General features: G+C 42.9%; 2 protein-coding genes across 6 annotated transcripts in view; both read right to left on the bottom strand.

Annotated features, from left to right (window-relative positions):
• xpot (exportin for tRNA) overlaps positions 1 to 2,739 on the bottom strand; it is a 49,970-nt gene extending 47,231 nt beyond the window's left edge. The window contains exon 1 of one of the 2 annotated variants that reach the window (XM_087136326.1): positions 2,608 to 2,739. The gene's annotated coding sequence lies outside the window, so the exon portion shown is untranslated. Of the gene's footprint in view, positions 1 to 2,503 lie in introns of both variants that reach the window. The other variant, XM_087136327.1, reaches the window with a different exon arrangement.
• Positions 2,740 to 5,516: 2,777 nt separating this feature from the next.
• On the bottom strand, positions 5,517 to 13,403 carry LOC110982767 (ultra-long-chain fatty acid omega-hydroxylase-like). Of its 4 annotated transcripts, none has more exons than XM_022241412.2 (12): positions 13,244 to 13,402; positions 12,053 to 12,266; positions 11,127 to 11,298; positions 10,540 to 10,724; positions 10,056 to 10,180; positions 9,570 to 9,632; positions 9,326 to 9,449; positions 8,890 to 9,164; positions 8,477 to 8,672; positions 7,049 to 7,131; positions 6,464 to 6,573; positions 5,517 to 5,887 (listed from the first exon to the last, which is right to left on the bottom strand). In XM_022241412.2, exons 2-12 carry the CDS (start codon positions 12,209 to 12,211, stop codon positions 5,793 to 5,795), a joined length of 1,587 nt encoding a protein of 528 aa, XP_022097104.2. In that variant the 5' UTR covers positions 12,212 to 12,266; positions 13,244 to 13,402; the 3' UTR covers positions 5,517 to 5,792. The 4 variants fall into 4 exon arrangements, with proteins under 4 accessions (XP_022097104.2, XP_022097114.2, XP_086992349.1 ...); XM_022241422.2 differs by having other exon boundaries at positions 5,517 to 5,845; XM_087136223.1 differs by lacking the exon at positions 9,570 to 9,632 and having other exon boundaries at positions 13,244 to 13,403.
• Between the last annotated feature and the right edge of the window lie 1,286 nt (positions 13,404 to 14,689).

The raw sequence follows: 14,689 nt of genomic DNA, 5'->3' as shown, positions 1-14,689 counted from the left end.
TCATGCCACTGCATTGTCGCACTGTCGTGCTGTCACATTGTTTTGCCATCGCATCATCATGCCAACGCATAGTTGTGCCATCACATCGTTGTGCCATCGCATTGTCGTGTTGTCGCATTGTTTTGCCATCGCATCGTCGTGTTGTGCCATCGCATAGTCGCATCATGCCATCGCATAGTTGCGTCGTGCCATCACATCGTTGTGCCGTTGCATTGTCGTGTTGTCGCATTGTTTTGCCATCGCATCATCATGCCAACGCATAGTTGTGCCATCACATTGTTGTGCCATCGCATTGTCGTGTTGTCGCATTGTTTTGCCATCGCATCGTCGTGTTGTGCCATCGCATAGTCGCATCATGCCATTGCATAGTTGCGTCGTGCCATCACATCGTTGTGCCGTCGCATTGTCGTGTTGTCGCATTGTTTTGCCATCGCATTGTCGTGTTGTGCCATCGCATAGTCGCATCATGCCATCGCATAGTTGCGTCGTGCCATCACATCGTTGTGCCGTCGCATTGTTGTGTTGTCGCATTGTTTTGCCATCGCATTGTCGTGTTGTGCCATCGCATAGTCGCATCATGCCATCGCATAGTTGCGTCGTGCCATCACATCGTTGTGCCGTTGCATTGTCGTGTTGTCGCATTGTTTTGCCATCGCATCGTCGTGTTGTGCCATCGCATAGTCGCATCATGCCATTGCATAGTTGCGTCGTGCCATCACATCGTTGTGCCGTTGCATTGTCGTGTTGTCGCATTGTTTTGCCATCGCATCGTCGTGTTGTGCCATCGCATAGTCGCACCATGCCATTGCATAGTTGCGTCGTGCCATCACATCGTTGTGCCATTGCATTGTTGTGCTGTCGCATTGTTTTGCCATCACATCATCCTGCCATCGCATCCTCATGCCATGTTACAGAAGGAACAGTGCTGTCGACAGTTGATATGGTGTCATTATGTTCCCCTCTCCAAACTAAACAGCCTTCACTATTAATGTACATGTACATTATGCCACTTTTTCATTCTGTGACTCATGGAACAGTTCCTCAGCAGTCCCTTACTTCGATTTCATGAATTAGTTTGTCATGTCTTTCCCCACTTCACGTTCAAAGATTTTTCCTTATTTGCATATGATTTAACCATTCACCTTGACATAATTGTCAGGAGATGAGCTGGTCTGTCATTATTTTGGAGCATGTTACACCTACCAGTATTCTGAAATTTGTGGCATTCTGAAGATTTGAAATGGTGTGCATTGCAGGTACTGAATGAAATTGCTTCCAGAAGAGTTTGAGAGGAATGTTCCTCAGGCCAGACTTTTTTATTCCTCGGTCCTCGAGCTTTTAGGCAAAAACATGTAGAGTGGAGGGCAAAAAATAAAAATTACTTTTCATTCCTCAAGACATCAATTGCCACATTTAAGAGGGGAGGAAGAAAAAAAGAAAAAAGTTACATGTAGTTTGGAAATGAAAGGAAAGATCAAAAGTAAAGATTGGTGGCACAGCTTTAGCAGTGGTCGGAATGAAAATAAACATTTCATTTTAAATCTATTTCATCAATTTTTCAGAGCAGCGTGTCCAAGGACATATACAAAAAAATTTTTTTCAAGGCTTCTCATTGACGGCTCGAGGACCAAGAAATAAAAAAGTGTGTCCTCATCAACAAAACATGAAACTGTCCCCGAGTTAAAAATGCCTTGAGAGATAGGCTGTTGGAAATGCCACTCGGATTGTTGAATAATTATTGTATGATATAGATCAGATGAGTGGTTCCTACATGTACATGACAGTACATGCCCTCTCTAGCTAAAAAAATGAACAGGCCTAAAGATTGCAAATGCGACGGCACAACGACGCAATTGGCACGACGATGCGACAGTGTGATGATGCGATGCGTAAAATGGCAGTAGGGGCCTAATGGAATTCCATATTACAGTGACCTACGCCCTACTAACTACTTATGGGGCCTATTGGCTATCAGAAAGCAAAAACATGTCCAGAAAAGTTCAATTAAGGAGGAAAAAGTCATTTACATAGAAAAAGAATTTTCAGACTGAGACTAGTCCCAAACTCAAAGGGTTTTATGCGGGGTTTAAAGTCTGAAAGTGGTGTCTGCATATGGAAGTCTTTCCCAGCATACATTGCAGCCTCTATCTATGTAACTAATTAAACATGTTTTTGTTAAACTCAACATAAGTAATCATGATTATGATAATAATATTAATAAAATTTCACACACACTGTGTGTGAAATATGAAGTAAAACATTGCTTTAGCTTAGGTACTAGACATGCTGAAGGCGACAAATCAAAGTATGCCGCGTTAGCACATCAACAATTACTGACCATGTCAATATAATATTAATTTAAATCACATCACATGTAACGTTTGGCTAGGCTGGCGCCGTGACGTTTGCTGACGAGCAAACATATCGAACTAGTATAGTAGTAACGTTACATTGTCATGTTACATTGTCATGATTGTAGGCGTAACGTTAGGCCAAAACCTACCTTATTGTTTGGAGTTTCTCACAAATAAAGTATAAAGGCGATGTACCACAATTCGTATAGGTAGAAGCTTTAATACTCCTCAAAATGTTAAGTTGAAAACATACCGAAAATTTATATTCCGAGACGTTTCTGACGCAATACGTGGCAAGTCAGCTCAGCACGCCTCTTACATGTGATTTCATGTTTTCATGCGGCCATATTGATTCTGCTATCAGTCTGGTAGCGCGCCACACTGCGGCTTGCAGCACCGCACATTGTCGGATAGTTTCCAGATTCGTTTGATCAGAGAAAAAAAAACCCGTGTGATGACTGCGCGGGAACTCATCAAAGGAGGGCGGAGTCAGCTTCGGGACAAGGGGGTGACATACATCAATAAAGTGCCATCACTAATTCAGAATCGTCTCATTTTACACTAGAATTGCAGGAGATCTGCCTTTAGTTATTAGTCATGCATACATTCACCTACATTTGCATGTTCAAGATTTGTGTCCATTCAACGTCGGGCTAAGCCATACGATATTTCTCATATCCTATAGGCCTACACTTCTAAACAGTGGCGTAGCTAGGATTTTACTGGTGGGGGTCAGAAAGGGGCACCAGCATCTTACCGGGGGAAGGCACCAACTTTCAGTGTTGTGTTTTTTGAGGTACGTTTTTGTTAGTGGGGGCACGTGGGAGGGGGCACCAGGAATTTGTGGGGGAACGTTCCCCAAGCCCCTCCCCCCGTGGCAACGCAACTGCTTCTAATTGAAACAACCCAGATGAAATTCGACTTTACTTAAAACCCTCAGCTCCCAGAGGCCTCTAGTCAGAAGAAACATTTCCACACATTCCTTCCGACCTCCAAAAGCTGCCCCGTACAATGCCCCCCTCAGGTGCCCCCACCAAAAAACAAAAAAACAAAAAAAACCAAAAACAGATGAATGGATATTGAACAAGGCCAACAAAAATGACAATTTTGTTGTGTTTTCATCTCGATTGATTACATTACTGTTTACACAAGAGTCTGTTGGAAGCGGGCTACATCCACCGGGACTGCCTTTTGTAGGGGCGAATGCCAGTCACAGCCGTAATTTGGGATGGAGGCCTGCGGAAGAGGCTATCTTAGGTTCTACACCACCTCCCAAATCGCATGAATAATATTCAATGTGGTTCGCACGTGTTACTAAGGTTACTCAAGGAGTCCGAGCTTTGTAGAATCGTGCTGGTTGCAGAACCGGTGACCCTCCTTATTTTGTGCAGCTTGGTATAGAGGGCGGTATTGATGTGACCAAGTCATGCCAAAAATCTTCCCAACTCAGCTTCGCCAGTATCCCAAACCGTTCCCCATGCTCTCAAGACTCTTACAGCCCAAGTTTTGTCAGAATGAAGTTCTAATTTTTTTATTTGGGGAGCAATTTTTTGGCTTATTTTCTGTGTTCTGCTTGTCACAATTTTTAACCTTTTCAGTGTGGGGGGAAAGGGGGAAAGTTTCTAGTTCTCCGAGTTTATATTTTGGAGATGGGGAGGGGTCCTACAGTGTCTAACAAATGTGCAGAAATCTCCTCTTAACCAAAAAATCCCGGGACACCACTCCAGAAGAGTGAAAACCTCCATCAAACGACTGGAAATCACTCCAAAAGAGTAAAATTTCCACTCTCTCAAGGAGTAATAATTATTGTACAGACAGCTCGAAAGCGGATTGTCTTTAAGGTTCCTCCTTCGAATTGATTTTCACTCTTTCAGAGTGGTTTTCTCTCTTTTTGAAGTGGTCTCTACCCATTTAGAATGTTTATACGAGGGGACTCACTCATTTGGATGGTGAGGTTTTCACTCTTTTGCATTTAGAGAGTAATTAGGGTGAGATTTCTGAGGAGGCCCTTGGTGTGCACACACTGTTTTAAGAAAAAACTGAAAGCAAATTAACCGTGGCTTGTAAATAAGTTTGCACCTTCCAAAACACAGGGACGCAAACTTTTGCTACCCCTTATAGTTATGACACTGCTTAGGAGACAGGCAAACGAAATGAAGTAACGTTTACGCCGGGTAGCACCATGCTAGGATATCTCTTTTGTATGTCACGGGGGTTATTAAAAGAACCGGGGGGTACTCAACGTTTCGGACAATATGCTCTGTAGGAGTCCGTCCACACCTTCACCATGAAAAGCTTCAATGAGATCATTGGAAGTGAAATGGTTTCAAACAGTCACTCTTCCCTCATATTAATTGAAAGCCTTGCTTCATGCTTTTAAGTTTACGTACACGAAGATCCATGCAGAGCTCGTCCAAGTCGTCTGTTGGCTATCATGAACTTCATGGGGCATGTTTTATTGCTTTGGATTCTCATTCTTGAACCGGTGCCGTATGTTCTTTCACATTTGTGCCAAATCCTAAAGCGCTCTCTTTTCCGTCCGTTGGTATTTATAGACATATAAAAAAGTGGCTTGAATTGACTCGAACGTGAATTTGACTCAACTCGACCATTATTACAATACGACTGCCTCTGACTGGCCTCGACTCGATTTTCTTCATGTTTGTAGCGTAAATGACTGAGACACGTCCATTAATGACTCAACCTCGAGCCCCAAAGTGGCTTGAATAACATGACGGGTCGACGCTACGACAGGATGCACTATGTGCGGTCGGGCACTGTGCGCCGAAAGCGGGAGAGGAAGAAGTATAGCACCGCAGCAAATAAATTCCCATAGACAGCAATGATAGACCCCATACTTCACAATTACTTTAAAGTACAACTCTTCTGGTTGCAATGAAGACCACCCCTAAAATCAAGGAAATGTACCTGCCCATAAAAATTGCCATTTTGAAAAGCCATCCCTCTGCAAAACGGCTAAATCGTGCCACTTTCGGACCCGATTGCACCATAATTGCTCAGAATTAGAAGCCTTAAGTCCAGGCCAGAGGTTCAGTGCCATATTTCTACAATTTCTTAATTTGGCACCAAGGACCCTCTAATATAGAATATTTTGAGTATATAACTCTTGTAAATGACCTTGGCAGACACACTTCTGGCTGATTTACATGGTAGCACCCTATAGACCTTTATTATGATGTTGCCATGTTTGTCTTGTTCCCTATGGGCAACAGTAATACAACTTCACAATATTACTGATAAAAGGGAACAGACTATATCCCCTTCCAGCCTCAGTTTGGTTACATTGGTTTGAATGCTAAAAAACCAAGATGGCTGCCCCATGATAGAGGTCTATACGGCCCGGCCCGACGCAAGTAGCCCTCGTGCTGTTGTTGTGCCGTTGTTACGCGATGTGTTGACAATAGGACACCATCCACATTAACAATCGCGTGACACGCAGCATGAAGTCCACGTAACACAATCGAGCAAGCCTGTTGTCCAACAACAAACGTTGTCAGGTACCATTGCGAACTCTTGATCAAAAATGATAAAAGGTGATTTTTTTCTCAGTGTATCATAGATAGGTAAGAGTTCACCTGTCTGACCAGAAAGAGGTTAATGTCGTCGGTGTGAACAAACTTTGTACAGGCTTAATATCTTTTTAACTAAAGATTAGAATGTTTATGTTTATCCATGAATGCAACGCAAAAAGATCGAATTAGATCAAATATAAATGCGAATTTCTGTTTTGTTGATGAATCGTCAGCTTTTTATCCGTTAAGAAGACAGAAAATTTACAATTTGTTGCGTTAATCTTAAAAGTTTCCAGTACAACTAAACACATATACAAACATCAACAACCAAAACTAATTATAAGCCAATATGCAGCATATTGTCTGACTCCATATAAATGAAAGAGCAATTGCATATTGTAATGTTAAATCGATGTGTATTTAACCAAAAAACTGAGTGCAACATTCTTTAAAGTTGGTTATTTAACAGGAAAAGTCACCAGGACAAATCAGGCGATCATCAATATCATTATTCCTGAATCACACGTGGTGAAAGGAAAATCTTGACGTCATTGTGAGCTTTCAGGATCATCTCACCAGAGAATTTGACCGGGTGGCTCGGGTCGAGCTGGATAGTGTATCTCCTCAGCAGACGAACAAGGATCACCTTCTCCTCGTTCAGGGCAAAATTCTGTCCAATACAGTTCCTGCCGGAAATAATAAACCAAATTCAGAATATTGAACCTGGAAAGTTATGAGGTTTCACTCAATTTAAAATTATTGTATTAAATTTACGATCAATTGTGGAAGGAATATCCTCTCCAGCGCCGTATCCAGCTTTTGGTGTCAGGGGGGCAAATTCAATAGCGAATGCGAATTCGGGCTCTTTCAACATGAGGTTGGGGGAAAAATGCCTTATTAAAAGATCCGTCGGAGGGGGGGGGGAGTGCCCCCTGTCCCACGCCCTCCTGCTGGATACGCTACTTATACTCTCTGCACAGTCAAGCCATCTGGGAAAAATGGACAAAGTATATCAGTAGAAGAGGTCGCTATTAGTTCTTAACATGCAACTTTAAGTTACGGTTTGTTTCTTGAATTGAAAAGCATACTACTCTTACCTCAGTGTTTTTTTCTTCAATTGAAAGCCTCTTTACTTTTTAGTTCATGAAATGTTGTGTTTACCTTGGGCCGGCAGCAAATGGAAGATATGAGAAGGGGTCGATTTTCTGGATGTTGTCCGGAGAGAATCGGTCGGGGTCAAAGGTCTGTTGAAACGAACAGCGAACAACACAACAAGACAGAGATAATGACGAACAAACACCGTTTTGCGTGCGTGGACCAAACGCCACACCGCGATATATATTGCAAAGATGCCCAACACCGTGGTTATATTTCAAAATTCATAAGCTAAACATTTTGATTGTCGGAATGAAATTCCTTTTCATATTTCAAATTAGTCGAGTTATGGGTCACAAAAATGAGCACAATAAAGTGAATGATCTACTATATTTTCACGGAGACGCTTAGCAGAGAATGTGATGACGATTGTAATGATATGAGTTGTAACGTCCGTGAGAAGAAGATTCTTGGGCTGCATCCAAATCTGCTGTCTGGAGAAAAGATCGTATCTTTGCGTGGCGGCGCCAGACGATCTTTGGTCTATAGAGCTACGTCTTAGTCTTCACTCCATTGGAAATACACTGAGACGCCGCAGACAATACACCTAGCCTTATCTCGGGAAGCCCGTGTCTGACACGTATTGCTTCTTTACTCATATTTGCATCAGACAAGACTTTGCTGAGAAGAGTTTCTGGTTTGTGGCTTCGATGGACAGGAATGTCAACGAATCATAACACCGCACTTCCTTGCTGTACGTTTGCGAATATGACCAAAAATACAAAACAAAGCTAAGAGAACTAAAAGTTATTAAGCTGTTGGACATTGACGTTCAGGATGTAAAGTATATCTTCTCAACAACGGTTAGAATTTATAAAGTAATACCAATTAAGATTGCTTTTAATGGTTAAACAGTTCCAAAGTGCAGATAGTTGGAGGTCAGTTGTGAACCAATACGGACAATTCACAATAGTGCTCCTCAAGAGTTTGCAGTGCGTTGGCCAATCATAACGCGCGAAATTTGTCAACCATTTCCAAACACATCGGGCCGAAACATTTCGTGCATTGTGATTGGCCAACGCGTTGCAAACTCTTGGAAACACCTGTATTGCAAATCATCCAGTCCCAAGTCACAAGCAAAGCAAAGGTGCACACTTGTCGTTATTCATCCTCCGATACCTGACTTTATAGATGCATCTTGCGATTGTCAAGATTACTTTAGCTCCAGGACAGGGAAGAGGCTATGAATCTGCATGTGCAGCCTCCCTAAAAATTTGCCACAGCCGCAAGTCAACACACTGGATGCATCAGTATAGTGCAAACTATAGCGCACCACCATTTATTCTGAAAAGGGTGACGATTTGTTGCCTACATGATGACGATGACGATAGCAATGTCTGACAATAATGATGATATATTGATGATGTTGTTGATTAAACATCTTGGCCTGCTCTGGAAGCTATACATGAAACAACATGCGTGCTTTGCCATTACCATATGATCTGTCCACACTTGAGGATTGTGGTGAAGGCAATAGATGGCCATATCCAAGTTGGTTCCAGCTGGGAGGATCTTGCCATCGATTTCGACGTCCCTCTCAAGAACCCTCATGATGAAAGGGACAGGAGGGTACATCCTCATCGACTCCTTAAGGCACTGTACCATGTACTTGAGCTTTCCAAGATCATCCCTTAGAAAAGAATGGACCCGCAACAAATATTCTTATACATTATGATCGATTCATCGTGAACTAACCTCAGAAAGTGTATGTTGCTTATGTATGTGCTGTTTCCCTACGATGCTTCGCGGATCGTCCCCCCACCACTACTGGCTCCATAGAAAAGTGATCATGTAAGCACTGAAGTGGTAGCTTACTGATGATTTCAGCAACGTTAACCTTTTCTTACCAGCCAACATCTTCCGATTCCCTGCCCGACATCACTTCATCAATCTCCTCCTGGACCTTCCTCTGATGTTCGGGATGCGTTGCCATGGCATACAGCATCCATGTCAGACCACTGGCCGTGGTGTCGTGACCCTCAAAGAGGAAGGTGTCTACCTCGTTGCGGATCTCCATGTCTGTCATTCCTTTATCGTCTTCATCTCGAGCAGACAACAAGATGTCCAAGAAATCAAGGTACTTACGGTCTGAGCCGGCGTCAGGATTGTGCTTCTTTGCCTCCTGATTAAAAAAACTTCAGTTGTAAAACAAAACTATGCAATGGTCAAATACAGGCAGCCGGGGAGCGAATTAACACTTAAATTTAAAAAAAACAAACCAAAAAACAAAATGGCAAAAAATCTCATCTTTTTGGACTTTTAAATATCGTACGTGAACATTACCAAATGTGCCCGACGCCGTTTTATGACCTCGTCTGCCACTTGATGAACGAAGTCGCAACTCTTTTTGAACCGGCGCCCCATTGAAGATAGCCTGAACGGCAAATCGAAGTAAAGAAGCATCGAACTGTGGAGACAAACATCGACCAATGGTGAAATGACAGCTAATCTTGTGGTTGCAAAAAAACACTTTGTCGAGGCTTTACTAATAACTTTAACACCAAATCTCCCTTAACTTCTTACTTACAACATTCTGTCTATCACAATTCTCGATAACTCCATTGTGGCCTTCACGTAAGGGTGCTCATCACTGTAAGAAGACAAAACGCTTACCAGTATGTAGTATAATCGCCCTTAGGTGCTTTACAATGTACGCGTACCAAGAATGGATGGTTGCAGTTTGGAATGAAGGGAATACAATCCTTAGCAAATTGACATAACTATTAGCTTGGTCTCTCGATTCAAACAGAAGCTCCTTGAATTTCCAAATCAGTTGAGCACTGTACACATTCTTCCAAACCTTTAACATTAGTATGTGCACGGAGGAGAGAAGGGAAAAAATCCTGCTCAAATAGTTCTCCCATCCCTACCCAAGGATTAAAAAAAGGCAGTCGTTCAAATTTCATAACCCAATTAAAAAATTGAAATAATTAATGCATGGGAACAAAAAATGGAATTGAATTTCACGATACCAGCGTTTGCAGAGTTCAGGGATGTTAAGTACATTACGTACCCTTGGACTTGGCAATCGGATTCGTATGAGAAGGCACATCGAAGGAGAATGTCTAGGGTTAGCAGGCTGACGTTCTTGGTCACCACAAAACTAGCGCCGCCCCTAACACACTTGTCCAACTTGGCCTAAATTGAGATCAAAGGTCCAAACTGAGTGGTCATTACACGCTGAAATTGCCACAAGAGATCACGAGGAAGGAGTAGGGAAGTCTGAAACCGAGGCCGGAGGATGAACAAGTCTAAGGATAGGATTTTGGCTCCATTGTAGAAAAACAAAAGATCACATGAGAAGGGGGAAATTTTATGGAAGGTAAATAGTGATGCAGCTTGGGGAAAAGGGGAAAGAATGAGTCCGCTAGTCAAAATAAGAAAGTTATCTATGTAATCTGAAGTAAATGAAAGCTGTGTAGATGAGATATGCCTTACTTGGGACTCTTGATTCAAATTATGGTACAGTTAAAATGGAGTCTTAAAATCACACGAACCATAAACACATCGACTGCCTCATTGTAGACTTGTATGTAGGGTTTGAGGACATCGAAGTGGAATGCTGGGGTGAGGAGGCGACGATTACGGACCCAGGTATCCCCCTTAGCCAGGAGCAGTCCGTCCCCGAGCCAGGGCCGCATGAAGTTGTAGGACGGCTGGCCCTGCATTAGAGGCTTCGGGTCTGGAAATGCAATTGTAATTTGCACCAAGATTTGTTAAAAACATACTCCTCTGCACTTCAATATTAGGACTTACTTAAATAGGATTTTGAAGAAGACAAAAAAATACATGTAAACCTATTATATATTTCACTTTGACTATACGCCAGAAACGCACAGCGGTAATTTTAGGAATGACTCTTGCTCGAGAAAAATAAAATCTTCCCAATTCATACGTTTTCTCGTCGAGGTCAGCCTCTCTATAAACCCGACATTTTATCTTCTACTCCCAAACCTTTAGGTTTGAACACCTCAGGAAACAAAAGGCAATGTCCAGCATAAATTTTTTTCGCCAACTTGGGGCTTTGGCCCAACACTGAAAACGGTGGATACAACCGTACAAACTCGATCTTGTCTGAGCTCACCTCGTCCTTTCATTATAGGCCTAAAAATGTCCGGGTGGTTTGCGAGGATCTCCCCCCTTGTCGGACCGTAAAATAAGCGATAACCCTGGGGGAACTTTTCCGTCATTGCACAGTGGAAGGCGAAGCCCTCCTCCGGCGACTCTGTTCGAATTTTTGGATTCGTCAACGGATGCTGCACAATCGGGAAATCAGAGCATAAAATAATTATGTTTTATTACCAAAAAGATCTGTCAGAATGAGTGTTTAATTACTTACGTTTAGCTCGGAACTTGTACACAGGTCCGGGGGCTTGAAGCTTTGGTGTGATCAAGACATTTCAAACCGTTAATGATTCTTTCAAAGGGTATCATTTTTTCCGCTGACCTTTAGCCTACACTGTTTACCGATGGTTATAATAATTCAACAAGACTCGCAGGGATTGATTTAATAAGCGTGGCGGGCGTGGCGGGCGTGGCTGGCGAGAAAGATCAGACTGAAGACCTCGCCACGTGGGCCTAATACTGCCCACGTAATACGATACTATACCACCGGCAAGCTTGTAGTGAGACATATTGTTGCGGAATCCGTCGTTATTAAGGACACTGGGCATGGTCAGATCGTCTAGCTGTGAAAACGCATTAATGTGTCATGACATTAGGTTTAAAAATTGTTAGCTGGTGTAACGCAACTGTCGGGAGGATAGATTTTTTTCGGCCAAGCCACGAGGAGGATGTGTTCACAGGCATTTTTGAAGAGATAGCCAACCTTACTGCAGCCTTCAGGAACTAGCAGAGTGGAGCATTATTTTACAAAATAGCTTATCGAACTAGGCCTACAGCTTGCCTGACGTTTATCTTTGTAGAAATAACTTCGGACTAATCTCCGTAAGTTGCTGTTCGTGACAGTGGCCGCGATAGTGATACTGCAGACATGTACGTTTTTCGTACCTGGTGCAGGTTTCCATACAGCCAGTGCACGGGAAGGCCCGGCCATTGAAGAAGAACTTCTCTCCGCTTGCGGATGGAACGTACTGTACCGACAAGGAAGTACGCAACATACGCCAAGGCGGCCACTAAAGCCACGCTGACGGCTATCCCTAGTGCCATGATAATTATGTCAATACAGGAGGGTAGAAGCAGTAGCGAGGGTACCAGTCTAATGCTGTGTGAAAGAAAGGTAAAAGTCCAACGAAAGATGAACTGGAAATACGTGTTGTGATCAAGTACTCCCGATCCCGTCAAAGGACTTCGGGGGGGGGGGGGGGCTGTTGTTTAGGGGGTGGCAACAAATTGGGATTGTTTACATAACCTTTAATGGGTTTCTGAAGAATGAGGCTACATTTGGGGCTTGTCTGCATACTCTTTCAAGGGAAGAACTGTATTGGACATAAAAAAAATCGCCTCTCTTGTCAAAAAATATATTGTTGGCCTTTTTGGCGGGGAGGGATAGGTGGACGGCCCCCATTGCCCCCTGCATCAGCCCTTGCCACCCCTGGACCTGGAACTGTAAACCGTCAACTAACATCCCTTTGATTGAATTCATTGAATTGATAAGCAGAACAAACTTATTGCTTGCTAAATGCAGTATAACTGCGCTTAACAAGAAGCAAACGTTAAAGTGGACGGTAACACTCGTACCTATTTTTAGGCAAGAGGTTGGTATGGTTTGGGATTAGTTTCTATGGACAAAATTAGCATCTAATTTCTTGGATTACTTCGATCGACTACAGCAGTTTCTTCCCACTGTGCTTTTTCATTTACATGCAAATATGTTTCCCGTAATAGAACGTCAAGGTTTGGAATGCAAAATCTACTTAATTATAGTTACTTTTGAATTTTGACGAGGCATGTACATGCGACGTCGCCACACTGGACCCGGTGGCAATTCTGTATGGCTTTTCAGGGATACCATAATTCCCTTTCTCGCGAGGTTTCTCTGTATGCCTTGGTCATACAAAGTTCACGCCTCCTGAAACTATTAACGAGATTACTGGGTACGTAGAATCTAGGGAATGGGTTTAGAAACTCATATCGTTATTTCTACAGGCTTAATCAATTGATACTAATTGAGTTGAAAGGAAAACGTAACATTCCAAAACTGCACACAAGCTTGCTTAAAAACATTGATCTACAGCTTACCCTTGTCGGCTCAGTCTTAACCACCTGAAAACAGACCCGCCATGCAGGCTCAGAAGTTCGACTAGAGGCAATGTATTGTAGCGGAATTGCTTTTGTGTGTGTGTGGGTACATGTGGGTGTATGTGCCAGTATGTATCGCTCACGTCCTGCCAAGGTCTAATAATAATTGTGTACATGTATTGGGTGCACGTATGCTCATGCCCTCACGTAGGTGGTGCGCATGCGCACCGAATCCCACTACACTGCCAGAAGCCAGTAAAATGGCTCTTGACTTGGGCAGGTGGATCCCAAAAGCAATCGATCAACATCAATCTCAGTTGTTTTGCCCCTCATTTCCCTACCGATTAGAACTTAAACACCCAAAGTCCCTTTTGCTAACTTGCAAACGATAACGATAAACGATTTTCCCCAAAAAGTTTTGCTCGTTTTTGTCACGTAGGTTGCCTCCAAAGTAACAGACTCAGAAATTGGAAGTAAAGGCAACATTTTAGAGGGGATTTTTTCAGTTTTGCCGGGTTTTCCCTGACATTTCTCTACTTGTTAATGGTGAGGAATATTATGAATATAATCATGCAATAAAGGAGGGCAACACGGCTGAAGGCCTTTAGCTGCTGTGTAACTAACACTATTTATTTCCCTCAACGGAACCTTTGCTGAAATCAGCGAATATAGATAGCTTATAGAGCCGGAAAGTAAAAGGTCACGCAGCGAGATTCAGGAACCCTCGCGCGGTCCGCCTATGGGGATTTTACATTGGACCATCCTATCACGTTCGATATTTTTTGAAAAACATGAGGCAAATTTCTCATTTAAAAATCTGGCCCTATCTCTGCAACCGGGAATCCAATGTTAATCTATACCCCTGGGAAGGCGTCCTTATCTACTACTAATTACGCCATCCATTGTGGGTGGCTAGTCCGACCTTCTGCCGGATCTACTTTTCCACAACCGCCACGCGCCACCAACGTGTGGACTGTCTTTTCCAGAACCGCCACGTGCCACCAATTCCCGTGGACTGTCTTTAGTCAGTACACGCAGTCGAATTTTTTTGTGCACGGTGTGTGCGCTATGGTTGGGCTTACATTTACTGTACAGCAATGCACAGTACATTGAGTACGTGTACACGGTAAAGGTCCGAAAGCAATATATTTTTATGTATTTTGCTGGGGAAACTCGAGTAGAAAAATTCAATAATCGTGACTTTAATTAAAGGAAGCTTCCAATGAGTTTGAAGTGTAGTGTCCTCCCGTACGATAATTCCTAACTGAAACCACCCCTGGAACACTTATGTTGGCATTTTATCTTTGTTTTCAACTAATATTTAGGAAAAGTCACCTGGAAATGGGTAAAAAACGAATTTTCTTAATGATCTTTCACGCCCGGCGATGCGTACCTAGGTCTCCACGTTTATGCACGTTTGTTTTCGCTTCCCATGCTAACGTGAAA

The sequence above is a fragment of the Acanthaster planci genome, linkage group LG04 (assembly GCF_054643075.1).
Source record: "Acanthaster planci isolate LZ-2023a linkage group LG04, COTS_SCS, whole genome shotgun sequence".
NCBI lineage: Eukaryota > Metazoa > Echinodermata > Asteroidea > Valvatida > Acanthasteridae > Acanthaster > Acanthaster planci.
This window is presented reverse-complemented; position numbering and strand designations above follow the sequence as displayed.